The 25,594-nt window shown below is 64.9% G+C and overlaps 2 protein-coding genes and 2 long non-coding RNA genes across 9 annotated transcripts in view; 2 read left to right on the forward strand and 2 right to left on the reverse strand.

The window, feature by feature from the left end:
• Positions 1-30: 30 nt before the first annotated feature.
• On the reverse strand, positions 31-9,612 carry SLC16A3 (solute carrier family 16 member 3). 4 transcript variants are annotated; one of them, XM_059147501.1, is made up of 5 exons: positions 9,506-9,612; positions 2,964-3,211; positions 2,431-2,574; positions 1,394-2,152; positions 31-741 (listed from the first exon to the last, which is right to left on the reverse strand). In XM_059147501.1, exons 2-5 carry the CDS (start codon positions 3,184-3,186, stop codon positions 485-487), a joined length of 1,383 nt encoding a protein of 460 aa, XP_059003484.1. In that variant the 5' UTR covers positions 3,187-3,211; positions 9,506-9,612; the 3' UTR covers positions 31-484. The 4 variants fall into 4 exon arrangements, with proteins under 4 accessions (XP_059003484.1, XP_059003487.1, XP_059003486.1 ...); XM_059147504.1 differs by lacking the exon at positions 9,506-9,612 and adding an exon at positions 6,682-7,890; XM_059147503.1 differs by lacking the exon at positions 9,506-9,612 and adding an exon at positions 4,162-5,974.
• Positions 9,613-9,664: 52 nt separating this feature from the next.
• Positions 9,665-12,832, forward strand: LOC131815687 (uncharacterized). Of its 2 annotated transcripts, XR_009347812.1 has the most exons (4): positions 9,825-10,664; positions 11,216-11,457; positions 11,810-12,521; positions 12,779-12,832. It is a non-coding gene; the product is annotated as an uncharacterized LOC131815687 (long non-coding RNA). The 2 variants fall into 2 exon arrangements; XR_009347813.1 differs by having other exon boundaries at positions 9,665-11,457; positions 11,810-12,832.
• On the reverse strand, positions 12,244-16,504 carry LOC131815689 (uncharacterized). Its single transcript, XR_009347815.1, has 3 exons — positions 14,607-16,504; positions 12,788-12,845; positions 12,244-12,361 (listed from the first exon to the last, which is right to left on the reverse strand). It is a non-coding gene; the product is annotated as an uncharacterized LOC131815689 (long non-coding RNA).
• A 1,704-nt stretch (positions 16,505-18,208) lies between these two features.
• The window catches only part of CCDC57 (coiled-coil domain containing 57), an 84,915-nt gene continuing 77,529 nt past the window's right edge, over positions 18,209-25,594 (forward strand). Inside the window, exons 1-4 of one of the 2 annotated variants that reach the window (XM_059147500.1) lie at positions 18,209-18,268; positions 19,081-20,312; positions 20,936-21,097; positions 21,312-21,571. The gene's annotated coding sequence lies outside the window, so the exon portion shown is untranslated. The remainder of the gene's footprint in view (positions 18,269-19,080; positions 20,313-20,935; positions 21,098-21,311; positions 21,572-25,594) is intronic. The other variant, XM_059147498.1, reaches the window with a different exon arrangement.

Here is a 25,594-nt window from a genome sequence, read left to right on the forward strand (position 1 = left end):
ACCCCTACCCCACGAAGAACAACATCCCACTCCGTGAAGAGCCTTCCAAAGTGGCTCCTCCCACAGGCAGGTTTATTTCAGACCTTCAGAGGTCCAGGAAGGCAGTTTTGTCTCCCAGGCACCCCGCGAGGGGCAGGCAGGGCGCAGCCAGGCAGCCATGGGGAAGCCCCTCCCGAGACGGCGCCACTGCGCGGGCTCTCCCCAGCCCCGCCCTCTGACGCCCGCCATGTTGTCTCTGAAGCGTGGGTTTCTAGGTCCCTGAGCTCAGCGGTGGGCACCGGGCAGCTCCGGGGTCAGCAGGCTTGGGTCCCCAGTGCAGACGGCTCGTGACCTCGCGGTTCAGCTTCACCACAGTGTGGAATGACGCGGTTCCCCGCCCACCACCTCCCCGGAGACCCGCGGGCGGCCAAGCTAGTCCTGACTGTGAAATAAACATGAGCGTTGAAGTCTGTCCGGCTCCGTCACCCCCGCTGGCCTCCCGGGCTCAGACGCTCGTTTCTGGCGTGTGAACGACCTCTCCGTTTCTCTCGGGCTCTGCTTTCAGGAAGTGCTCCACCTCCCGGGAGTCCACCCTCACGTCTACGGGGGGCTTGCGGCGCTCCTCCTCCTCCACGGCCGCCTCGGGCCTCTTCCTAATGCAGAAGAAGTTGCCCAGCACCAGCACGAGGGAGGAGGCCAGCACCTCCGCCCCCGCCAGGACAAACACGTACTGGTAGACGTGCGTCGCGTCCAGGAGCTTGCCTGCAAAGGGGTGACAGCGTCAGCCTGGGCTGAAGGTCACCCCCACAGTCACTGGCTACCTGTGCACCACTGTGCTGTTGGGGACAGCTCCGGGGCACCCTGTCCCAGCCTCCCCGGCCCCCAAGATAGCACAGACCAGGGGGGCTTGAGGGAGGCTTTGGATCCGAGCGGGTGCAAGAGGCAGAGTCTCCGGGTGAGTGACCAGGCCACACTGCTTCTCGCTGGAGGCCCTGTCACCCGTGGCCCTCATAGGAACCGTCTAGGGCCCCAGAAGAGCCCCAGGACAATGAGGCACAGCCCTGGCGCTCGCGGGGTCCCATGGGTGGTGGCCTACAGAGTCGGCTGGAGAGACCCAGGCCAGGCTGCCTGCCTAGCCCACGCCCCAGGATTTTTTCAGCCTTCACAAAGAAGAGCAAAAGCCCAACGTAACCAAAGCCGACCCCCGCCTCGGCTCTGGGCTGGCCCAGGTGCAGGGGCACCGCCCTTGGGATTCCCCTACATGGCAGCCTTTGGCCCGGGAGGCGGGCACGGCCAGGGTTTGCTCCTGACACTTGCTGTTCACCTGCTGGTCCCTGCAGCTAAGAGCCCTCGCGTGGTAGGCCCCCCCTCCCGCCCCCGGCAGGCTCACTCACGCCTGCGTCCCAGCACCCACCTCCCGACGGGGGCCCAATGAGCACGGCGACGGCCTCCAGCAGCAGCACGAGGCCGATGGCGCTGGAGAACTTCTGAGTGCCCACGATAGCCATGAGCACCTCGAACTGCAGGGCTCCCACCATGCCGTAGGAGATGCCGAAGAAGATGCAGAAGACGACCAGGCCTCCGTAGTCGCCGGCTGTGGACCCCGTGAGGTCTGTGAAGCCGTTGAAGAACATGGAGAAGCTGAAGAGGTAGACAGAGTAGGGCCGCACCTTCTCCAGGCCTGTGATGAAGCCGGCAGTGGGCCGGGCAAAGATGTCGATGAAGCCCAGCACGGTGAGCAGAAAGGCGGCCTGGCCGTCGGGCACACCCAGGTCCTTGGCGTAGCTCACCACGAACACGGGGGGCACGAAGAGCCCCAGCACCATGATGGAGGCGGCTACGGCGTAGATGACGAAGCCGCGGTCCCGGAAGACACTCAGGTCCAGCAGCCGGCGTGGCGGCTGCTGCGGCGCGGGGCCCGGAGCTGGCCCGGGCGCCCGCAGGGGCCTCATGAGCGCGGCGCACACGCAACAGTTGAGGAGGAGGCCACCCAGGATGAGGAAGCCGCCCCGCCAGCCGTAGCGGTCCTGCAGCAGCTGGCCCAGCGGGGATAGGGCGCACAGGAACACGGGGCTGCCTGCGGCCGCCAGCCCATTGGCCATGGGGCGCCGCTTATTGAAGTAGCGGTTGAGCATGATGAGCGACGGCTGGAAGTTGAGCGCCAAACCCAGGCCTGCGGGAGGGGCAGGCAGCAGAGGCGTCACACAAGCCCATCCGGGCCCTCGTCCCCGCAGCTCTGGGTGGGCATCTCCGGGCGCCCACTGACATGCCAATGGAGACCACTGGGGAATGGGGGACAGACCGGCCTAGGGGGCCGTCTACAGCTGCCTGCTCCTGAGGCCCTGCTCTGGGCACGCCACCCCAGCACCCTCGCTGCCCGAGCTGTTGCCCCCTGCCTTGGAGGGCCCAGCGGGCCACAGCCTGCCCCACTCCCGGATGGGCTCCACTCACCAGTAATCACCCCAGTGGTGAGATAGAGCTGGATGACGCTTCTGCAGAAGGACGCGGCCACCATGCCCAGGGACGCCAGGAGGCCCCCCGTGAGCATGACGGGCCGGCAGCCAAAGCGGTTCACGCACACACTGCACAGTGGGCCTGTGAGGGGTGGGGACACGGGGCTGGGCCCAGGCTCTCCACGCTCACCGAGAGAACGGCCCCTCCTTCCCCCGACACCCCCCGCCCCAGCTTGGTGGACACCCCAGGTGCCCGGGATACAAGTCACACTCACACGCCTTCCTGAGCAAAACGCAGCTCACAGCAAAATGTCCTGGACAGACTTGACGTGTGCCCAGTGTGGCCGTGTGGGGACCACGGCTCTCGGGCAGAAGCCTCTCCAGGGTTCCCCTGCAGTCGCCCCAGAACCTGGGCCGCAGACACCAGGTGCCCCTGCCGGTCCCCCACGCTTCCTGCTGGTGTGTGAGGTTCTTAACCAGAGCGGCCTTGGTGAACCCCAGAGGTGACCACTGGGCATCACAGCCCCTTACCTGTCCCGTACAACATGGCCAGCAGGATGGAGGAGATCCAGGCCGTGTCGCTGTAGCCAATCCCAAACTCACGCATGAGCTCCTTGAAGAAGACACTGACCGCCTTGGGGAAGGCGTAGGAGAAGCCCGTGATGACAAAGCAGCCGAAAAGAACGGCCCAGCCCCAGCCTCCGTCCGGGGCCTTGATGCCCGTGGGGCCCTCGTCCACCACGGCGCCACCCATGGCCAGGAGGGCAGGTTGTGCGTCCCTGAGGAAGGAAGTGAAGCAGACTCAGTCGCCCAGTCTCAGCCACAGCAGGGTCCCGAGGCCCAAGCCACCTGACAGCCCACCTCTGGCCCTCACCTGCGTCTGGCCTGTCTGGGCGGCCTGGCAGCGCTTCCTCCCTCCCTCACCCAGGCCTGGCCTGCTCCCACCCAGCTGGCTCTAAAGGGCAGTGGCTTTTTTGGGCTCAGCACAGGCTCAGGTTACCTCCTGAGGAAGACAGACCCCAGCAGGGACATGAGACCAGCCGTGTGGCGGAACAGGCTGCACTTTCCGCCGCCTGTGGGCGGGTCCTGTGAGAAGGGGGCCTGGGGCCCCACCTGGGGTGGTGTCCCTTGAGTCCTAAGCTAGCTGTGGTCAGCCGCGCTCCCCCACCCGCAGGGGAGCAGGACTCCTGATTCTGCCCTCTGTCGCACCTCCCTCCCCGGGTGAGAGCCTGAGAAAGGGGGAAGACTCACGCGGGCGTGCCTGTGCCGGCCGGAGTTGGGGGCAGCCGGCAGGGGCCCGCAGACGGTCCTTACACAGAGGATCCCCCACCCCGGGCCCTCTGACCAGCGAAGGAGGGCCCCTTGCTGAGCCGGAGCCGACTCCTGCCACCCAGCTGCCCACACTCCGCAGACTGAGGAAGGGGAGCTCCCAGGGTGGGCGGCAGGGCTGAATGAAGGGGCGGCTTCCATGCAGCCCACTGGAGCACACCGTTCCGGCCCCCAGACTGCTAAGGCGGGGAGAGGGCTGTCGGCCCGAAACCCCACAGCAGCCCGCTTCCCTCTCCAAGCCACACCTTAGCCCCGCTGAGGCACAGTAACGTAGAATGTTGGGACCAGACGTCCAGCTGGAGACCCTAGCCTCCCCTCTCCGCCCCTCACCTCCATCTGATCCTAGTGCCAGAAATCCCCTAATCCCAGAGGGGAGCTGATGGCTGGTCCCCCACCTCACCTGACAGAGCCTGTTCCCAGAAGAGTGCCTCCCCAGTGCAGGTGCGGGGATGGGAGGGCAGCTCCCGGGGCCTGGGCCTATGGGGTCCAGCCCACCCTGCGGCTGTGCAGAAGACCAGCTCTGGGGGAAGGAGGCCCTGATGGGGAGCACTTGCCAGGGCTGTGGTGGGAACACTCCGCCTCCACTGAGGTCCAGGAACGTCCCAACCATGAGACCGAACAGCCCCCTGGCTCCACCCCCTGTCCCCTTTCCAGCAATACCCTTGACCTTGCAAAGCCCCCTGGTATTCTCTGTATGCAAGCCTGAGACGCAACGTGGGGCAGGACTTTGGAGTGAGTGCAGGGTGAGTGAGCGGGGAGAAGTGATGTGGAAAGTAACCCCCCTCCCAGCCTCCACCCTGCCCCTGCCCCCAGCATCATGGCCACAGGAGCCTGGGCAGGGGGAGGTCTGGACTCCCGATTCCAGGGTGTGTCATGTGTTAGGGGGTGTTTGCCGAAGACCTTCTGGGTGATTCCAAGCAGTTGTTGACGAGCACGACTGTTGGATGATGGACTTCCAGGAGCCAGCTGGCCGTCCGGCTGATGACAAGGCTGACACGGCCCACTGGAGCGGAACATGGCTCAGGCCCCCACCCTAGGCTGGGCCAGGCTTCAGGGTCATGGGCAGCGCTCCTGGGAAACCCAAGAGAACAACCTCTCCTCTCGCTGGGCTTCCAGACCCCGTACCCTTTGGCACTGCCCCCCCCCCCCCAAGCGCTCAGAAGGCTTGTGGACCAGAGGGCAAGGTGCAGGGTGTTCCTTAGGCCAAAGGCTCCCCAGCCCCGGGCGTGGGGGGGGGGGCACCCAGGCCGAGGAAACCCCCGGTCCTCCTGCAGATGTGCCCACAGCCCTGTGACCTGGCCCCCAGGTGGCCCATTTCCACATCCTAGGCATATCTGGGACCTGGGACTGGACTCTGCCTGGGCAGTCTCGGCTCACCCCTGGGCTCTGCCCTCCAGATCCGTGCCTGACGCCAGGACGGGACATGGGCAAACGCTGCCCCGCAGCCAGAACACTCCGGGGGGGGACACCAAGCTGCAGTATCCCTTCCTTTTGTTAGCGTCAAGCTTAAAAGGTCCCCGAAGTACAGGCAGCAGGGAAACTTAATAAAACCCCAAAACCCATCTCAGGACTGCGTCAGGGTGCGGTGACACTGTTCAGGGCAGAAAGCACAAACACCCCAGACCCAGGGCAGAGGATGGGGCTGGTGGCTGTGGGGGCCCCGAAGGGCTAGGTGTCCCCACAATCCTGGCTTTTCTCGGGTTGTAGGTTTACAGACGTTCACTGATTTTTAAAAATAAACTAAATGAGCATGCAGAGGCCCAAGAGGAGAGTGCGTCTGAAGCCGAAAGTCAGCAGCAGCTCTTAACCATACCCCTGGGTCTCAGGAGAAGCTGGGCCCCTCAGAGAGACACAGCAGCAGCCACACCCGGCACTCACCAGCAGAACACGACCCCCAGCCTTTGCTGCCCTGTTCTCTGCTCATCAGATGCTGACCACCCACGGGACCCAGGGCATCCCCTGAGCTAGGACCCAGGAGGGCAAGGGGCAGGTGCTACGGCACGGCTCAGGACCTGTGTGGGCCACAGGAGACCCACATGGGCAGCATGGCCGTCCCTCCCGGCCAGTCCTAACGGCCCCAGAGGCTCTTCCCTTTCCTCCCAGCTAACCCCCAGCCTGGGGTACCAGCCAGGCTAAAACACCGCCCTCCCCGATCCCCACACAGGCTAGTCCTCCAAGTGAGGCTTCTCAGCAAGGAAAGGGAATGGGAGGGACATGGAGGTTTGGAGGGACTGGGGGGGGGGGGGCAGGGGAGGGGGGAGTAGAGAAGGGGCTGGGATTTCGAAGAGGAAATGGCCTTCTCAGCCCAGCTTGCCTTGGGGGAGGAAGACTGGCAGAGACCCAGACTGGCCACATTCCCAGGACAACCCAAGATGGGAGGAGTGGTCCCCTCTGGGGGCTGGCTGGGACCTGGAGGAGGTGGCACTGGCACATCTGTGGGTACACACCAGCCTGCTGGCCTTGTGATGACAGGGAAGCATGCAAACCACGTCCCCAGCCCAGAAATAACCCTCCCTCTGGGCCTCCGAAAGCTGATCTCCCTGGTGGGGCGTGTGTGCCCGCTTCCGGGTCAGGTGAGGCTCTGGGAGCTGCCCCCCCAACACTTCCCGAAAAGGTCCCACCACGGCCCCAGGCGGCTGTAAGCTGAGCAGGGGAGGGTCCCTCGGAATGCCCACACGCAGCAGACCACAGCCGACAGGGCCGGGCCGGGGCCTTGTGCTCTCCCAAATCAAGGGCGCTGCCAGCTTCCCCCTCAGCAGTCCACTGGCTGGCCGAGTCCCAGCTGGGGTCAGGACTCCAGGCCCCAGCCCCTGAGCCAACCTGGCCTCCTGCCAGCTTCACCCCAGGCTGTAGACCCCCTGCTGTCCCCAATGCACCCTGGCATGCCCCCAGGAGACCCCCGTGCCTGACGTGCACCCACCTTGGGTCTGTCAGGTGCCAGGGCACGCCATGTCCCCTGGGTTCCGTGAGGTGGCCTCCGACTCTAGAGCCTGTGGCCTATCCCAGGCGCCCTGTAGGTTCACCTTCTGAGGAGACTGGTCAGTTAGTTATCTAAGCAGACTTCCAGTCCTTGGAGACCAGCCCCAGGCGGGCGGGGCACGAAGGGGCAATTGCGTTCCTTCCTGGACTCCCCCTGCACGGGGAGGCCTAGGAGATCGGCCCCATTGTGGCTGGTGCTTGGCTCCATTTGAGCCCCGAGGGTCTCTGGAGCATAAGGGGCTGGTTGATGGACAAGGAGTGCCGGCGCCTCCGGGGGAGGGAGGGCCTCCCAGGAGCCCTTGCTTCCTTTCCTCACTGCCTCTGTCCTGCAAACGGTTAACAGCACATCCAGAAGCCTTTGCCTGCCCAGGACTCAGAAAGCACCACTGGTCAGCATGCTTGTCCCCTTCCCAGGGCCTGCGCAGGACCCCAGATGCTGCTCCCCCTACCCACTGACTGCACAGCTGGGGCTGGGGGGAGGTGGGCCTTGGGCACTGCCCCAGGCATGATCCAGGCCTGTTACGCCCAGCCTGGGCCCTCCATCCCTCTTCCACTGACCATGAAGCCCCCCAGGGCATGCCTGGTGCCCTCAGGTCTCGGGTGGGCTCACAAGAGGGCAGTGGGGCAAAAATGCTGGCTTCATGTGTCAAATTGGACACTGCACTAAGGCTAAGCCCTCTCCAACACTGTGCCACCTGTGACAAGGAGGGGGCCATGGGCCCTGTGGGTGGCCCTGTGGACAGCTGTGGGCTCACCCTCAGGGCACCCTCCTCTAGAAGGCTCAAAGGGGCCAGGCAGCAGTAGAGGCTGGAGCAGGCCCAAAGCAGCCCCCTCCAGCCCTGGACCCTGCCCAGCCTGGTACTACCTGGCCTGGTCACATGGCCACCTTGTCCCGCTGCTGGACTGGCTGCAGCCGCCCCCCACCCTAAAGCCAGGGGGCCAGCGCAGGGTCCCTGCATCAGCTAGCCCCACTAGAAGGGCCCTTCCCACCACCAGCCCGTTGGGCCTGGTGGGGCTGGGGCGGTCGAGACCGCGAGGGGTGTGGGAAGGGAAAAGCTCCACCCACCGGCCCGCTCGCCGGGGCGAGGGACGTGGGGGACGTGACCGCGCCAAGGGAGGAGCCGCCACCGTATTGCCTGGAATAGGCGCTCTCCCGTCTGTCACCGTACAGGGCGGCACGCGGGCCGCTGGGGTCAGGGAGCCCCGGAAGCGCCCTGGGCGCCGCCGAGCGCTGCGCGCCCAAAGAGATCCTGCGGCCCCGCCCAGGCCGGACCGACCTCATTTTCCCTCCGCAGGGGCCCGGCCGTGCGGGAGCAGCGCCGACCCAGCGGCCCGTCTGCAGGACGGCTGCCCCGCCCCGCCCATTTCGCCGATGGCGCCTGAAGCCCGAAGGTCTGTACTTGCCCGGCGGCCCTGTGAGGAGCCCCGGCCTCCTCGCTCGCGGACCCCCGAGGCCTGATCCAGGTGCCTCGGCTGGACTGGCCGCTCTGGGAGGCAGTCGTCACCCCCCTGGACTCGCAGCCTCGGAGTGGCACTGGCTCTTCTCCTTCACGCTGGCCGGGCCACCGCGGGGACCCACCCTGGAGCAAGGAGGGCCCGGCCCCGGGGACAGCACAGCCCCCCTTGCCACACGCTCCCCGGCCACTCTCCTGGAGAGCACGAGCCCCTTCTGCGGCCGCGCCTCCACACGGAGGGCCTGGCTGGAGTCCACCGGAGCCAGGTTGTCTCCGGGGTATCATGCCCTGCCCAAGGTCACACCAAGTCATTACCGAGTCTGCCCTGGGACCAGGCCTCCCACTGCCCATCCCAGGCCCCGGGGCAGGAAGGCTCTGCGCCTGCCGCAGCTCCACCACCTGTGCCCTAAGCCTCCCGGCGTGAGGGCAACTCCTCAGTCCTACCGCCCGCCCACCCACAGAGGCCAGGTCCAGCCTCGATGGCACACTCGTCTCTGTCTGTCCCTCACACCCAGAGTGCACTTCTGGACGTGCAGCTCAGTGCCTCTGGGATAGAAAAGCACTCTGGCCTCTGGGCTACCTCTTTGTCCCTCACCTAGATGCCAGGCACCCCCAGTGGCCATGACCTGACTGCTAACCTTACTCACAGCCCGCCGGCCACTGGCCTGGGCCAGCATCCCAGAAGGTGTGTTGTGCACCCACTTTTCAGACAAACTGAGGCTCCGCCAGGTTTCCCACAGGCAAGGGGCCTGGCAGGAGAGGAGGGGTTGACTCGAACCAGGGCGTCCAGCCTGATTCAGAGGGAGCCCCCTCCCTCTCTGCCCCGGGCCTGCGCTGGGAACCGTCGCCCGAGGGCGGGTGTGGGACGGCGAGTGTTTGGGCGCGGCAAGAAGCGGGAGGAGGTGAGGGAGACCGAGGCCCGCAGGCCAAGGCGCCAGCAGCGCCACGCCGGGAGCGCACGTGCACCCCGCGCCCTCGGGAGGGCCGGGCCGGCGGCAGCCCCACCAAACACCGCCCGCCGCGGAGACCGCGCTCTTCTCTCCGCGACGCCCTGGGCGGCCCCGCGCATCCGCCTCCCGGCCGGGGCCCAGCCCGAGGACCGGCGGGCGCAGGGGCGCACGGGGCCCGGGGCCGAGGGCGCGGTGGGGACGCGGCTGGCTCCCCGGAACCCCTGGGGGGGTGGGGTCGCCGCGGGGTGGGGGGGGGCGCCGAAGCCGGGATGGGGAAGGGGCTGAGGGCCGGAGCGCGGGCTCCGCGGAGGGTCCCGGGCGCGCCCCGCCCCGCCCCGCCGAGCATCCGCGCCGCGCCTACCTGCCGCCGCTCGGCCGCCGCGCGCCTCTGTCCGCCGGGCTGCCGGCCGCCGCGCGGGGGGACTCGGAGCTCCGGCCGCTCGCGCCGCACGTCCCCCGCGCGTCACCGCCGCCTGGCGCCGCCCCTGCCCGCCCCGCCCGGACCCCGCGCCGCGCGGGAGGGGCGCCGGGAGCTCCCGACGGCTCCAGAGCTCCGGCCGCGCGGAGGGACCCCCGCCCCCGCCCCCGCCGCGCCGGGCCGGGCCGGGCCGTGGAGGGAGGTGCGCCTTCTCGTCCAACCTTCTCGTCCAACCGGGCCGGCCCCCGGGTCTCGCCACCCCCCACCACCACCCCGGGCTGTGGGGCTCCCAGCTCAGCTCGGGGGCGCTCAGGCCTCCCTCCCCAGGACCCTCTGGAATCCCCGCCCCATCCGAGCCTCGGCTTCCTCCCAGGCGGGGCCGCGGGCCGGGGGCCCCCACGCCCGAAGGGTTCGCGGGCCAGGCAGGCGACCTCCCCGAACTTCCGTTTCCCCCTGTGGCTCCGCACCCCGAAGCCAGATAGAGTCGGTGCCCCTCCTCGCAGGCGGCTGGCACCGGACCACCGCCGTGGGGTGGACGCCAGTCCGGGGGCGCCCCCCATCCCACACCGGCCGTCCCTGGCCCACGGGGTGGGCGGATCCCAGCTGGTCCCTAGTAAGTGCTTCGAGCCCCATTTTCGCATCTGTCGCACGGAAAGAGCTAGCTCAAGTTTGCGGCTGTGCCAGGGAGTGTGGCTGTTGGTGGCGGCCACCCAGCGGGGACCACAGGAACACTTTCTACCCAGGAGACTTTGAAATGACACTCCCAGTCTCCTGGGGTACAGGAGACTGACACAGTAGCGACCTTGGGCCCATGGGGACTGAGAGCAGAGTGAGGGTCACCGGCTCCCAGGTAGCGGGCAGTTCGCAGGGCAGCGTGGGCCTCCCAGCTGGGTCCACCACCCGACTACCCCTTCTGAGATGCCACATCCACCAGGACCTTCCGCATTCCCTTTGGGGTGCTGAGAAACCACACCCCACGTGTGCCCTGTGAAAAGAGCCCTGGCACTCAGAGGCTGGGCGGGTCCCCACCCCGGCTCGCGGCTCGACCACCTCACTCCAAACTGCTGAAGAAATGGCCCTGGAAGCACGCGTCCATGAGAAGGTGAGCAGAGCCCAGGCCTCCAGCGCGGGTCCTCGGGTGCAGGCCTGGATCCTGAGTGTCTGGAGGAGCACGTGGGGGAAGCCAGTGCCCTCAGGATCCCACAGTCCAGCCCAGCCTCAGGGACTACCCCTGTTTGCCTACACCAGCAGATGTGCAATCCACAGGCTGGAGGCGGGGGTACCCTCATGTGGGAGGGTGTCCGAGGGGGGGCAAGGCCCCGTGGGGCAGGCTGCAGCTGCAGAAAGGAGCCCCCCACCTGGGACAGTACTTCTAGCCCCTGGAGTGGGGGCCGCCGTGCTCCCCTGCCTCAGATTACTGAGACATACACCCTGCCCAGCTCAGAGTCCCTCTTGCCATCACCCAGATGCCTCCCCTTCTTCTTGGAACTTGGGGGCTGGTGCACCCCTCCCTGAAGACTGCAGATTCCTCTCGGGTAGAAGCTGTGCAGCCTTCAGCCGCTGACCCCATCCCTGCCCCCACCCAAGACTGAAGAGCACAGAGGGGCCGACAGGGAAAGGCGGGGACGGCGTGGTCTTCCTGCTCTGTCCCAGCTTCCTTAGCCCGTGGCTCAGCCTTCTCGGAGCTCCAAGACCTGGGAAGACGCCCACCTCCCCCAGTGACCAGAGCGAGGACCTGGGATTCAGCACTTGCGCTCCGAGGAGGGAAGGGGCCTTGGACGTCCAGCTAGGAGAGTTGGAGGCGGTCAGCCAGGGACGCCTGGTTCTGCAGGAGCCCTGAGAACAGAGGAGACAGTCCCCCAGGCTCAGAGCCCCTCAGGCATGGTCTTCCTTGGGTGTGTGTCCTGGGGCCAGACTGCCTGTCCTCCGGACCCTCGGAGCCGGGGCACAGAGGGCAGCTGATCAGACACCGACTTAACTGTCCCCTGACCCCAGCAGAGCATTCCAGGGCAGGGCGCTTCAACGGGGGGGGCGGGGGGTGCTGGCGGAATGATGATGTGTGGGAGAGATGGTTCTCCGTGGGAAGCAGTGCTGACAACCTGGGAAGTCTTTCCCCGGGGCTTCATGGGGACCAGTCCTGCGGGTGGAGGTGGGCAGGAGCCCCAACAGAGTTGCCCAGCACTGGGAGGGTCTCGGGCGGCCAGGCTCCATCCTGCACAGAGCCCCACGGTGCCCTGTGCTCTGCAGGCGACACTGGGTGCGATTCTCTGGGAGGGACAGACAAGGCCAAGGACACCCACCCCAGAGCTGGCTCCGATGCCTGTTCCCTGACAGTGGCCCTGGGCTGGCCCCACAGCCCAGGCTGCCCCTTTCTGAACAGAAGGGAGCGGAGGACCAAGGGGGGTCCATCCTAGCGAGGGGGTGACCCCACAGAATGGCCCTATACAAGGTGAGGGGCACTCCCTGACGACCTGACCCGGCCCTGACCCTACCTCCCCCTTCCCCCTGGCTCCCGGGCTCCCAGTTCCTTGACTTGTTGCAGGGCACAGCTGCGGATCTATCACACCCTGCAGCATGCTCCGAGGGGCCTCCAGGGCTGTCCCCAGTCCTGCCCAGCCAGCTGCAGCTCCCGGGGACACACTCTGCCTTTCTTGAGCTGCTGTCTGGAGATGGACTCAGAGGAGGGCTGTCTGCTCAGCGCGTCTGCTGCTGGTCCCAGCTCGATTTCCCCTGTGCATCCAGACACAGGGGACAGGCTCTGCCTTGATCTCCAGAAATGACCCTGGACACCTAGAGAGGCTTTGGAGGGCAGTGGCCACAGGGAGGGTGAAGGACTGGCCTCCCGCTCTTGTCTGGGGCCAGATCTGGGGCATCAGGCTGCTGATGAAGCCATTCTCGAGTCCTGGGAACCCACCACTGGACTCTAGGCCATGCCACCCACCGAACGGACAGGACCAGGGTAGGTGAAGAAAGCCAAACCGCGTGACAGACACCTGGGCTGCACCACGGCCCTGAGCCCTCCTCGGGGAGCTGGTGGCCTGGCCGCACAGCGGGTCCCCACTCCCTGCAGCCGCCCCCTCCCCCACTCCAGGGTGGAGAGGCCACCTCTGCAGATGAGGCAGGGTGGGGGGCTGGGGGGGACCCTTGCCCAGCAGGGCAGCTGGCCTAAGGCCAGGGCGTTCTAACCCTTCCCTCCCACCCCTTCCCTCTCCCCAGGGCCTTTACCTGGGATGTGTTCAGGCTCCCAGAAAAATAAACACATTAACCGCTTGGCCGGCCCAATCTGTGAACAGAGGCGGAAATAGGCTGCAGAGGCCGGACCCCAGCCCAGCCTGGCGTGACTCACCTGCAGTCCCCACCCAGGGCAGGTGTTGGGCATGGGGGTTGGGTGGTGTCTCTTGCAGGGGTGGGGGTTGGGGGTGTCTGCACTGGGTGTATCTGGGGGAGACTGGGGTTTTCTGGGGCATTGGGGGTGTTTGGAGGGAGACTGGAGGTAGGTATCTGGAGTTGGGAGAGTCTGGGGGTCGGGGTGCCTGGGGGAGGCTGAGGGTGTCTGGGGTGGGGGTTGGCACTGCGGCCAGAGCGTTCACAGCCCCAGGTCCGTGGGATCGCTGGGAAGGTGAGCCCCAGAATCTGCTCCGGCTGGGGAAAAGGAAGCAGCAGAAAACAGAGCCTGAGCAGCCTGGCTGATTTCAACCCCGGGACCTCTTCAGACCGGTCTCCTGTCTGGGAAGTGGGTGCGGTGAAGCCCCGACTGCTCTTGGAGGCACAAAGTTCCTCCTTCTTGCCCCGGCCTCCCCCCACCGCCCCATCCCCGAAGCTCAGCCTTTTGGCCTGGAGGCTGGACAGGGAGCAGCCCCAAGCATTCAGGCTCTCCTGCCCCACCTGCTGCCCCCCAGGCCCTGGTCTGGCGCCACATATGCTTTTCCTCCCCCGGCTCCACTGGTCCTGCCCTCCACCCGTGGATGCCGCCGGCGCCGTGGGACTCCATCCTTCCCAAGCTGTGGGGCACTGGGGGGAGGGATTGGAGCAAATTAGGGTTGGGACTGGTGCTTGCTGGCCTCTCTCCTCCCACAGGGTCCTCCTGGACCTGGGCCCTCCAGGTCCCCCCGCCTTGGTCCCTGTGGTCCCTGGTCCTGCAGGCCCTGCAGTTCAGGCACCAGCTCCTCCGCTGCCTGAGGTCTTGGCCTTCCTCCCTGTGCCCCAGACCCAGAGGCAGTGGCTGTGGAGCGTGACCCTCCTCGCTTGCCTGCAACTGTTTCCCCCCCCTGCCAGCCACCACCCTGGCTGAGGGAGCTGTTGTTACGGAGCGGTGGGACATCCAGGACGGTCCTCAGACACCACCTGTGGCGGGCAGGGGCCACCCATCCCCTAGCCCGGCCTGGCGCTGCACATCCTAGCTGCCTGAGGGACGCGGAGTCCCAGCAGAAGCCGGGGGCTCCAGGACCTCTGCTGGCAGTGGGCTGCTCCCATGGCCTGTGCTTGGCCCAAGGGCGGCCAAGCCACACCTGCACCTGTACCTGCCCTTCAGGTGAGACTTGGCCATCCCCGCCCGTTGGCCGAGCCTGACTGCGCACAGAGTCTCACGGCGGCAGGGGGCCCCTGGGAAAGGCATGCTGCCCCCTGCTCCCTGTCAGGCCCCCCAGCCCCGACCCCCAAATGCGGTGGCCACTTCTCAGGCCTCAGCCCGCAGGGGTCCTCTGCCTGGCTCTCCCCCTGCAGCTCTGAGGGTCCCCCCTGCCTCCCGACCTCTGCTCTTCCATGCCAGCTAGGGTGTGGCCTTGTTCACTCTCAGGGCCCGCAAGACCCTCCTCATGCTCGCAGCCCCGAGACGCACTGGAGCTCAGGCTCCCCGGGACCCCACACCTCTCGGCTCCGGCAGAACTCCATCTGTGACCCCACTTGACCCCGCTGATGCCCTCCGCATGTCAGGCTCCCCTCTGGGTCCCTCTCTCTCCTTTGTGCTGACAGCCCGACCCAGGCAAATGCTGGGCTTCTATTGCCCGGGCCACGGCCCGCCAAGGCTGGTAGAGCCTCCACCTACCCCAGTGCCTGGAACAGTGCCTGGAACAGAGCGGGTGCTCCGTGAATGCAGGTGAGGGAGGGACACGGGAGATAGTGCCCCCACAAGCCAATGGAGCCACCAGCCCTGTCCCTCCCTGGTCCAGTCTCTGCCCCCTCAGTGGCCGAAGGGAACCACCCACCCCTGTGGTCCGGCTTCCTAGCTGGGCCTCCGCCTTCTCTGCCTCAGCCACCACTCACATCTCATCTGCCAGGAGGGCTGCCTGATGGCCTGGCTGATGGCGCCGCGACACCGCGTACCTGACCCTACACTCAGCTGGGCTCCGTGTCCCTGCTGAGTGCAACACCTTGTTCCTTGATCCTGCTGCCCAGGATCAAGCTCGGCTGACCTGATGTCACAGCCCCTGCGAGTCCCCCTAATCTCAGTGTGGAGCATTCCGGGCCCAGGGCATGGAGGACATGGAGGTACCGTGAAGAGAGACACCAGGTGAAGGACAGGTGTTCCAGTCTTCCGCAGGCCAGAGTGGAGGGCAGGAGGGCGGCAGCCAGGCCTTGGCCTGGGGCTGAGCCAGTGGGGCTGGGCTTCGTGCCAAGCATGAGCGCTCCTCCAGCCTGCAGGAGGGGAAGGCCTTGCTCCACCTTCCTGCTCCGACCGCAGTCCCCGCTCCTTGGTGAGTCAGCAGGAGAGTAGAGCCACTGGGGGGCTGGGCGGGGAGTGGGAGGCGGCCGGGACTCTGACAGCAGGCGCACGGTCCCGAGCCACATGCGGGGGGTGCCAGCCCTCAGGTAGGTGGGTTCCCCCGGGGCATGGAGGGGCCGGGTCCTGTCCCAGCTGTGTGTGGCCCACACAAGCCTCTTGGCTTCCATCATCTCCAAGCCCAGAGATGTGAACCTTACGGTCTCCGGATTAACAATATGAACCTGCCAGTCCCCTGGGGTCCCCCAATCCCAGGCGTCACCCCACAGGCTGCTGTCTGTGCGGTAATCAGGACAGCAAAGGAAGGTGGACACCAACCGCCTGGTCAAGACAGCCCTGGGGGCTGGCCTGGCGGGGCACGCCCCTCTTGGGGCCCACCTGTTGGGCAGTATGGCCCTTTCACACGAGCCCTGGGGGCAACATCTCACAGCTGTGTCTGCCCCTGGGCTTTAACCTCTGGGAAACAACTACATGGGCCCTCTGGTCCCTCTGTCCCTCTGGGAGCACTGTGCTGCCCCCTGGAGTCCCTTCCTGGTTTGGGGCCGTGAGGACCCCTCCCCCGCCCCAGCCTGTTGCCTGGTTCAGGTTCACAGGCACCCCTTGGTCTTGGGGGGGCAGGGACCATGTTGCTGGCTGTCCAGCACCTGGACACACTGGGGGTTAGAGGGCATCTCCCACCAACCCCCCAATCGGGGTGTCGCCCACCCCATCTGGAGGCATCCTTCCAAGAAGAGGCTCCCGCAGCCAGTGGCAGCCCAGGGCTCCCTGCCCCCAGGCCCTGCATGCAAATGGGGAAGTTGCTGTGGACCCAACGTGGTGAGGGGTACAGGGCAGGGCATTTCCTAATCCCAGAAGGAAGTGACTTGCTCAATGCTGTGCAGGTTTGTGCCTGCACCAGTCCCACCCCCGACTGCTGTGCAGGAGGCAGGCAAGGGACATCCCACAAGGAGGTCAGCTCCGGGGCCAGCATAAGGGGAAGGACCACGAGTCCTGGGCCGTCAGGATGGGGACTCCTTGGGCCCCCCCTGGTGCTCCCTGCACCTCCCTGGGACACTGTCCTGGGAGGGAGTATAGTTCCAGGCCAGGCTGTCCACCCAGGGGCCATTCTGGCCACCAAGTCAGGGTGTACCCCAGGATCCTGGAGCCACAGCCCAAAACCAACCCTTTGAGCCACAGCACTTCCAGGCTTACGACACCCAAGCGTGGAGTCAGCCTGCCTCCCAGTGTTGAGACGCAGTCTGGGCTTCGGTGCTAGGGGCCCAGCGAAAGCAGGGGTCACCGCGTGTGCCGATGCTGCCCTCACCGGGGGTCACCTTGTCGCTGCAGACCTCTGCAGAGGTCGCCGTGTGCCAATGTTCTCCTCGGTGGGCCGAGGAGGCTGGAGCCCTTGGAGGACAGGGGAGGGTGGGTGGGCTCTGGCTAGGTGATTAGTAAATGCTGGTTAGATAAGTAAGGGATGAGGCAGTCAGGGGCCTGAGGCAGGGGCGGGCACTGCTGAGAGGGGCGCCAGCGGACCGGCCGGAGACTTCAGAAGAGCTCTGCAGGCCTGACTCTGGTGGCCAGGATGTCCCTTCATCTCCCCATAGGCGTGTACTGGGCTACTGGGCATGAGGCACGGATAAGGAGCCTGGGGGGGCCGCCTCGCAGACCTGGGTGGGGGCAGTGGGGACTGGCCACGTGGGAGGAGTCTCTTGGATGGGCCCGCTCCAGCCTCCACCATCCTGTGGGCTGTGTCACAGGCAGGGGGAGCGAGTACAGCCCCTTTCAGGACTTGGGGCCCCAGAAGCCTTACCTGGGATTCTGGTGAGCGGCTCAGAAGGTCTAGGGTCGCTGGGGTCCTGAAGGGGCAGGGAAGTGTGTCCCACCAAAGGGCGGCAGGAGCTGGCCCTACCCACAAGAAGCAAGGCCATGCTGTGCCTTGGGGTTATCATGTGTTCAGGGCTGGGGAGGGCTTAGTGTTGGGGTCACTATAGGATGAGGGTTGGGGGCCTAGGACGGCGAGAACGGCGCTCGTGGTCAGCTCTTGTCCTTGAAACAGGCAGGTCCCTTGGGCCCCTCTGTCCACCCAGACACACCTGGGGCCCCTTCAGGGAACCTGAACGGTTCAGCGTGGTCTCTGACCCTCCGAGCAGCAGGGAAGGGCGTGCGTGCCCCGGCTGCGAGGAGAGCCAGACAGTCCTGCGTAGACGGAAGACAGGACTGGGCTAGGATTCGAGCCCCGGCCCTGGGCCTGCGGGTCAGCCTGGTCTGGAGGCAGCAAGGGGCCCCGGGCCGCGGGGTGCAGGCGAAAGGTCCCTGGCGACCGTCTCCAGCGCCTCCAGCCCGGCCCCGCTACGGTCACTTGGTTTCTGCGCGGGACGTGAAATCCTCCGCTTTTCCCGAGGCTTGAATGATTCATCCGCTCGACCCTTCCGACCGCGGCCTCCGCCCGCCCGGCGCTGCCTGCGAGGGCAGGACCTTCCCAAGCCGCCGCGGCAGGGCGCGCGGGGACCGGCGGGCGCGGCCAGTGCCCGGCCTCGACGGCGGACAGAAGGACAGAAGGCGCCGCGGTCCGGGCGCAGGCGCGGCCCCCGCTTCTCCGCTCCAGCCCCGGCCCCTGCGCGCCCCCGGCCCGGCGGGATGCGGGGGGCGGGGGGCTCGCCCTCCTCCAGCGGACCCCAGCCCCGGCCCGTCGGGGCAGCAACGACGGCCGCGCGCCGGCTGCGCTCGGGGAGGGGCGCTGGGGAGCCTCGGCCGCCTCCGCTCCGGCCCGCCACGGGCTCCGCGGCTCCTCGTCTCCCGGCGCGGCTGCGCGCGGGGACCGTCGGTTCGCCCTTCGGCGCCTGCGCGCGGGCCGGGTGAGCCGAGGCCGGAACCCTGCGCCCGAGCTCGCGTTTCCGGCCGGTGCCGCGGAGCGCGGCCCCGAGCGCGCCCGGACCGCGGCGGCCGGACTCCGGTCACTGTGGCAACGCGGCGGGCCCGGAGGCCGCTCCCGGCAGGCGCGCGCGGTGAGCGGCGGGCGCGGGGCGCGGGGGCGGCGCGGCGCGGGGCGGGGGTGTCCTCACTGCCGCGTCTCGGGCCCCTCAACTGGCTTCTTCTCTCTTCTCGGGGCCCGGCGGACCCGGGCTGGCGGCGCCGTGCTGCGGGCCGGATGGGTCCGGCCTCCCGGTGCGCGTGTGTCCCCCGACCCTCTCCCGGTGCGGGTCACCCTCCCCCCGGGGTCACCCCTCCCCCTCTCCCCGTGCGGGTCACCCCTTCCTCCCCCCCCGCAGGGGTCCCCCGGTGCGGGCGCCCGCGGCCCTGGTAGCAGGCGGGCAGCCCCAGCCCCGCCGTCCGCGAGGAGCGATTCCAGCCCCGGGGTCCGGTCCAGGGATGCGCTGTGCGCTCTGCTCTGTCCTGCGGGAGACGCGTGCGCGGGGGCAGGGCCGGAGCGGGGTGGGGGCTTCTGCCGCTCGCGCCTTCTCCTCCCACCGCCGTTAGCAGACCGAGGGCCTGGCGCCTCCACCGAGCCGGGGCTCGTGTCCGCCCCGGTCCCCGCGCGTCCAGTGCGGGACCTGGTGGCTCCCCACTCTTCTCGCGTCTGGGCCGGTTCCGCGGTGCTCCGTGGACTTGGGGGGAACGCGCCGTTGTGTACGATGCCCCTCAGTTTGGGTTGCTCTGATGTTTCCTCACGATTCGTTTCAGCTTATGCATTTCTTAAAAGGTTCTTAAGGCGACTCTACCCCCAGTTGGGGCTGGCACCCCACCTGCACCGAGCCAGCCGGGCACCCCTCCAAGTTAGGCTTTTTTTTTTAATTTTTTTTTTTTTTAAATTTGTCAGAGAGCGAGTGAGCGAGAGCGAGCACGGCCAGGCAGAGACGCAGCAGCGGCAGAGGGAGAAGCAGGCTCCCCGCGGAGCAAGGAGCCCGATGCGGGACTCGATCCCAGGACGCTGGCATCATGACCTGAGCCGCAGGCAGCTGCTCAACCCACTGAGCCACCCAGGCGTCCTCAGGCATTTTTTTTTTTTTTTTAAAGAAATCTAGTTTTTAAAAATTTTTCAGTTTTTTTTTGAAGATTTTATTTTATTTATTTGACAGAATAATCACAAGTAGGCAGAGAGGCAGGCAGAGAAAGGGGGAAGCAGGCTCCCCGCTGAGCAGAGAGCCCGATGCGGGACTCGATCCCAGGACCCTGAGATCATGACTTGAGCCGAAGGCAGAGGCTTAACCCACTGAGCCACCCAGGCGCCCCAAGTTAGGCAGTTTTATAAGGAAACTTCAACAGTGACATCCCGCTGTTCTCCAGAGGCACATGATGCCAGCTTGTCCCATGACGGGGGCACTGAGGTATGTGGTTTAGGTGTGTCTCGGTTACAGAATTCTTACCATTTTTCTGTTGGCAAGTAGCTCACCTTGCAGGGAGGTCATGTAACCGCACTTTGTATCACGGGTGTTTCCTGAGGCCATTATTAATCCTGTTCACCAAATAAAGACTTTCTGTTCCCATTATGCTTTGTACACACTGGTTGGAATCCTACTGTAAGAAGGAACCTTGTGCCCCAGTCTTCTTTAAGCAGGCTCCGCTCCCAGCTGGGGCTTCAGCACCCAGAGACCAGGAGCCACCTGCTCTGCCCACGGAGCCAGCCGGCTGCCCCAGAAGCCTTCCCTGCTCCCCATTTGTCCCTTCCTGTTACTTAGATGTTTCTACTTTGTTTTTATCCCATTTGTTATAATCCATTGCTGTATTGTGTTGCTGATTCTCCAGATATGGGCTTTGGGAGCCCCGTCCAGTGGACTTCTGTGTCCTTTCAGCATGTCCCCCAACATTTCTCAGCACCGCCAGATGTTCAGGCCCATCTCCAGCTTCCCTTGTCCTGGCCTGAATCGGCCACTTCTCTGTGGAGCTCCGGCTCCTCCTCGTTTTGAAGAGCGCATTCGGAAACCAGCATCGGGCTGTGGGTGTGCTGACTGCGGTGTCCTTGCTTTGTGGCCTTCTCGGTGGGCAAAGCCAGGACATCAGACCCACCCGCATCTGTTTCTGTGTGTGTACATCTGTGTATATATTAAAGCTGTGAGTTTGGGGGCACCTGGGGGGCTCCGTCATTAAGCATCTCCCTTCGGCTCGGGTCATGATCCCTGGTCCTGGGATCGAGCCCCGCATTGGGCTCCCTGTTCCACAGGGAGCCTGCCTCTCCCTCTCCCACTCCCCCTGCCTGTGTTCCGTCTCTCGCTGTGTCTCTCTCTGTCAGATAAATAAAATCTTTAAAAAAAAAAAAAAAAAAAAAAAAAAAAAAAAAGGCCTTGCGGCACTACATGACTTTAAAAAAAAAATAAAAAATAAAAGCTGTGAGTTTATATTGATATCTCCAGTCAGCTACCCCAAGGTTCGTTCCACATTCTTTTTCCTCTTTAAATCTGGTTCCTGTCGTCACTATGTTTACTTACGTGCTCAATCCTGGACTACACACGGGGGAACTTCTGAATCGCCAATCCGTATTTCTGTGGAAAACACGTTAGCTAGGATGTAGTATTTGCATGCAGTTGTTTTGTTTTTCTCCTTAGGAAATAGAGTCCAAATATGTTTTTACCAAGTTATTTTGGTGCACGTACGCGGGTTTTTTCATGTATGTTAATCGTTTGTCATGAAGTTAGGTTCGCTTTTTTCTGTTCATCTCTCATTGTGAGCCCTTACAGATTCGGAGTTTCGGTTTGTGAACCGTGTTGTTCTGAAAGCCGGCGGCTCCCGGGGCGGGCCGGCCGGCTCAGCGTGGGGAGCACGGCTCCTGATCCTGGGGTCACAGTTTGAGCACCACGCTGGGTGTGGAGAGCACTTATATGCATCAACGGCTTTTACCTGTAAGCTGATTCAACTTCCCTTCCACTTTATTTCTCATTTACTCAGTTTTTATTTGTTTTCTGTTACTGTTGGCAAAGGGATTTGGCAGGTGTACGTGCCAACAACAGAGCACTTCACGCCCCCGCACTCTAGTGGTGCCCCTGACCCCCAGCAAGTGCCACTGCTGGAATTCAGATCCATTTTGGCCCCTGGCTCTTATTTCCGATTTTGCAGATGGTCGTGGGACTACTTGGTAGTCAGTGGAGCACGGGAAGAAAGGCTTGTGGTCACAGGCCCATGATTTTCAGGCCCTGGATGTGCCGGAAGAGGCCACGTATGGAGTTTAGCTCAGACGGCCCACGCTGTGTCCCAGCTTGAGTGCAGAACCAGAGATGAGCCACCTCTGCACTTTCTTTCAAGTCCCACAAAAACGTCTTGTAGATTAAACTCACTACCTGTGTTTATGGAGCGACGAGGGAACACTCCTTAATGAGGTCCGTTTGGGTTCTTCTGCGTTAGGAGTGGCGGGGCTCGTCTTACTAGTGGCCGAGTCCAGGGCCTAATGCAGCCAGGGCCGCAGTCCTCAGGGAGGAGGTGAACAGGAGCCCCTGCTTTGACGGCTCTTGCTCAGCCAGCGTGCCCAGTCGTCGTGTTCGTGAGCGTCTAGTGACCAGCTTTCCCCCTGCACGGACGTTCCCTTGTGTGAGCTGTAGTGTCTATAAGTGCTTATGCTGTGCCGCGGTCCTTCGAGCAACGCTTTCCCAGTTAAGTCCTCATCAGATGTTTATTGTAAAACAAATTGCTCCAAATCCAAATTGTAAAACAAATTGCAACAAATTGCTTCAGCCCCACAGTGTGCAATTAGTTCTAGTGTCACATCTGCGACCGGGTAATCTGCGGGCTCATCTCTGATGGGTTTTACTCTGAGGGTCTGGTCCCCTGGGCGAGTGGTAGGATTAACCCATGGGACAAAAGCGCCCTGTCCTACTCCTTCCCTGTTCGCCAGCGTCTAGACCGCGCAGGAGGGCTGGGGACAGCTCCAGGACATGGCACGCCCCGGCAGAGCCCCGTGCTTGGGAAGCTCTGCACCTCCCATGTGGTTCTTTGTGGTTTCCTGGGAGTCACCTTGGTCTCGAGCTCTGTCCTCCTAACCGTGGCGCCAGCTGCCAGAACACCTGGCGTGGGCTCCCCCAGTGGCTCTGGCCGCCTCTGGCTCCCCCCGAATTTGCGAGGACTCGTCGGCGTCTCCCACGGACGGGAAGTGCCCACTTCTGAGCCTCCCTCGCCCTGTGCTCTGTGCGAGGCGCGCCCGGCCCCAGGCGTTGCCCCCACCTTGTCTCCGACAAGGCCGCCCCTCTCGTCGGGCACCTGCTGCAGCCGCTGGCGAGGCTCGGGTGAGCGAGCCCCAAGCCGCTCCACACTCCTGGCGGCCCCTGGGGTGCTTCCGTGTGTGTTGCTGCCTGAGGTCATCTTCCAGACGGGGCCGCTGTTGCCGACATCCGAATGGGGCCTGCAGGTCTTCCGTGCGGGGGAGATTGTGGCTTTCACGAGGCGTTCTTTCCATCTTCCTGGCCCCGCGGATTTCCAGGGGCCAGGTCTGCAGTAAGGGTTAGAAAGCTCCGCGTGTCACACACACGGAGGTCAGAGTGATGGTGTGGCCTCGCATGGCCTGCTCCGTCCCCGGCTGAACCCCCGGTCCCCTAGAACACCGGGAACGCAAAGCCCTGCGCAAAGCCAGGGTAACGGTGTGTCTCTCCCCTCGTGGGATGTCTATAGTTTCCCCAGAAGCTTCACGTCATCCCTCCTGAAAACTGGACGCTTACTGGGGACATCCGCTGGCCGACCCGTTGGGTCCATCTGACTCTGTGACGTTTAAAGCCAATTATTGTCCGCCTCGGGGCTTTTAGGATCATCCTTTCCTGAGATCAGCGAGCAGCAGGGCAGAGGCCGCTCTGGGACAAGGGGTGTGCGCCTTTGCAGGGCGGTACCAGTGGTGCTGCACTGTCCAAGCTCGCTCCCTAGGAGGGGGCTGTCCCGGGACTCCCCGAATACTGTCCCAAACAGGTTGAACTTTACCTTGAGAATGGCCGGAGCCATGTCCAGACGCTGTACAGAAGTGGTATCATGTGGTCGGCTCTCCGTTACGGGGCTACCGCTGTGGGTAGCTGTGTGACCAGAGCCTTCACAAGGCGAAGCTGGTGGCAGGGTGCCCGGCACAGGACAGGGCACTCATGTGGTCCCCGGAGGAGGGGAGGCCCGTAGACCTGGCAGACGTTAGTGTGTTCTCTGCGAAGGACCGTGGTGATGACTCATGGGCGCTTTGGGCGACCGTCTGATTCACCCGAGGTCACAGTAGCGGGGGCCTCATGTGGTGGTGTGTGTTTGCTTTAGTCCCGGGTCGTCCCCTGCGAGTGGGCCGAGGCGTGTGGGTGACCTGTGCGAGCTCCAGGTTTTGTTGACCAAACTGGGCCTGCCCCGGAGCTCCTGGGCCACGCGTACAGCTCCCCCGCTGGCTGGTAGCGGGGAGCATGCACCTTGGGGGTTTGGGGCAGCTAGTAGATACGCAGTTAGTGTGGGCAAAGCCCCAGCCGTGGAGGTCGCCGGTTCTACCCCCGGGGCTTTTGCTCGGCTTGGCGGCCTGCCTGGCCTGCAGTCGTCCCGGGTTCTCAGTGGTCCCGGGAGCCCTGCAGCTGGCGCACAGACCATGGATGGCCCAGGGAGGGCCTGGAAGGCTCCTGAAGGCCAAGCAGGGCCCCTTCGTGCTCTGTGCCAGTGGGTGGAAGATTCCCTGGCCTCTGCCCCGGGCAGCCCAGGGCCCAGTCTCTCTGCTGGTGTGCGGAGTTGCCTCCTCTGCCCGTTTCCTTTTGGGCTTCCGTCTCGTCCCAGGGTGGTGGTGCACGGGTGCGGGGCCTTACCTGCCCGCCTGCAGAGGAGGCCACCCGGCCCCTCGCGCCTGCTAACCGCGGAGTAAATACTCGCTGGAGGAGCGAAGGCGGGTTCTAGGAAGCTCGCCGCGTCCGTGGAGGTGTTCTGCGGCTTCTGCTGACGGTGGTGTGGGCTTTGCTCCTGCACGGGGCAGACATTTGTCGTCACCGTCTGCGTGTGGGCCTGGGCTCAGAACAGAGCCTGAGTGACCTCCGTGCGTCTCGGCTGTCTGCTCGGGGGAGACAAGTCACTGACTGGACCTGAGGCCAAGGACGCCCTTTCTCAATGAATAAAAGCTTCCAGAAGTAAACGCCTCGCGTTTTTCTGCGATTCATCCATCCGCTGACGCGTCTGAAGTTTCATTCGTCGTGGACCTGGAGGGGTGAGGGCTGGCGACCGCAGCGTGGGGTCCTTGGGTGTTTGGGTCGGGAGGAAGCGAACGGGTGCCTGTCTCGTGACGGGGCCGCCGGGAGGCCTGACACTGCCCTGCCCGCGGCCGCGGCCGGCGAGCTCCAGGGCGTGCGATGGCTGCGGGTGTCCCCCAGTGGGAAGCCCGAGGGAGAGAGGCTTTTTTTCCTTTCCTAGAAGGTCCCTTCAGCGGCGCTCGAGTGGGCGCATGGCTCGGGGCCTCGTGGCGACTCCCGGCGGCTCAGGGATGATGGCAGCTGAGGTGCGGGGCTGGGGCGCAGCCGGGAGGCAAGGCTCACCCCGTGCGGGTAGCTTGGGCAGCTGGGGAGAGGCTGCCGGGGAAACGGGGCAGAAGCGTGGGGTGCGGGGCTGGGGCGGTCTGTAACTCAGGAGGGCAAGCAGGTGCCTGGCTGGGTGTGTCACGGCGGAGTGGGGGACACGGCGTGCCTGCGGAGGCCGAAAGGCCCGCGGGGTTAGGGCTGCAGCCTTGAACGAGGCCCAGGCTCCTGGGCTTTGGCGGCAGTTGGCTGCGGACGAGCGCCGCCTCTCTGCAGACCCTGCAGGGCTGGCCCTGGGGAGGACACGGCGGTCAGGCCGCTGGAGCTCTGCTGCCCCCAGCGAGCGGGCCCCTGCTTCCCGGGCCCCCCTCCCTCTGCGGGCGCGCTGCACTCTGCTCTGCCTCGGGTGGCACGCGGCTTTCCCTCCGCCAGGCACTGTCTGCGGTGGAACCGGATTCCGATTCACTGCTGGGGGTAGCCCCTCAAGACCGGCCCCTCCCGGGTGCCAGAGGCAAGTCTGGGTTGTCACCTGTGCTGCTGACAACCTGCCGGACCTCAGAGGTCCCACGACCCGCCCATGGGCTCACAGAACATTCCGCTTTCTGGATGACCAGTTCGTCATCAGTTCGTCATGGAAGGCTGTAACTCAGGAACAGCCAGACGGAGGAGATGCCCAGGGCGACGGGTGCAGAGGTGCAGAGCTTCCGTGCTGTCTCGGGCTCCCCCAGTGTGTTCGCTGACCCAGAAGCTCTCTGAACCCTTTGGCCAAGGGTTTCTGTAGAGGCGTCAGCTCATAAGCATGATTGCTGGAACCACTGGCCACTGGTGATCGAGTCCGCCTCCCGGGGAAGCCGGCAGGGGGAGCGGGAAGGGAAGCCCTGTCATCCCGGCGTCAGATCCCCTGGC

The sequence above is a fragment of the Mustela lutreola genome, chromosome 15 (assembly GCF_030435805.1).
Source record: "Mustela lutreola isolate mMusLut2 chromosome 15, mMusLut2.pri, whole genome shotgun sequence".
NCBI classification, from domain to species: Eukaryota; Metazoa; Chordata; class Mammalia; order Carnivora; family Mustelidae; genus Mustela; species Mustela lutreola.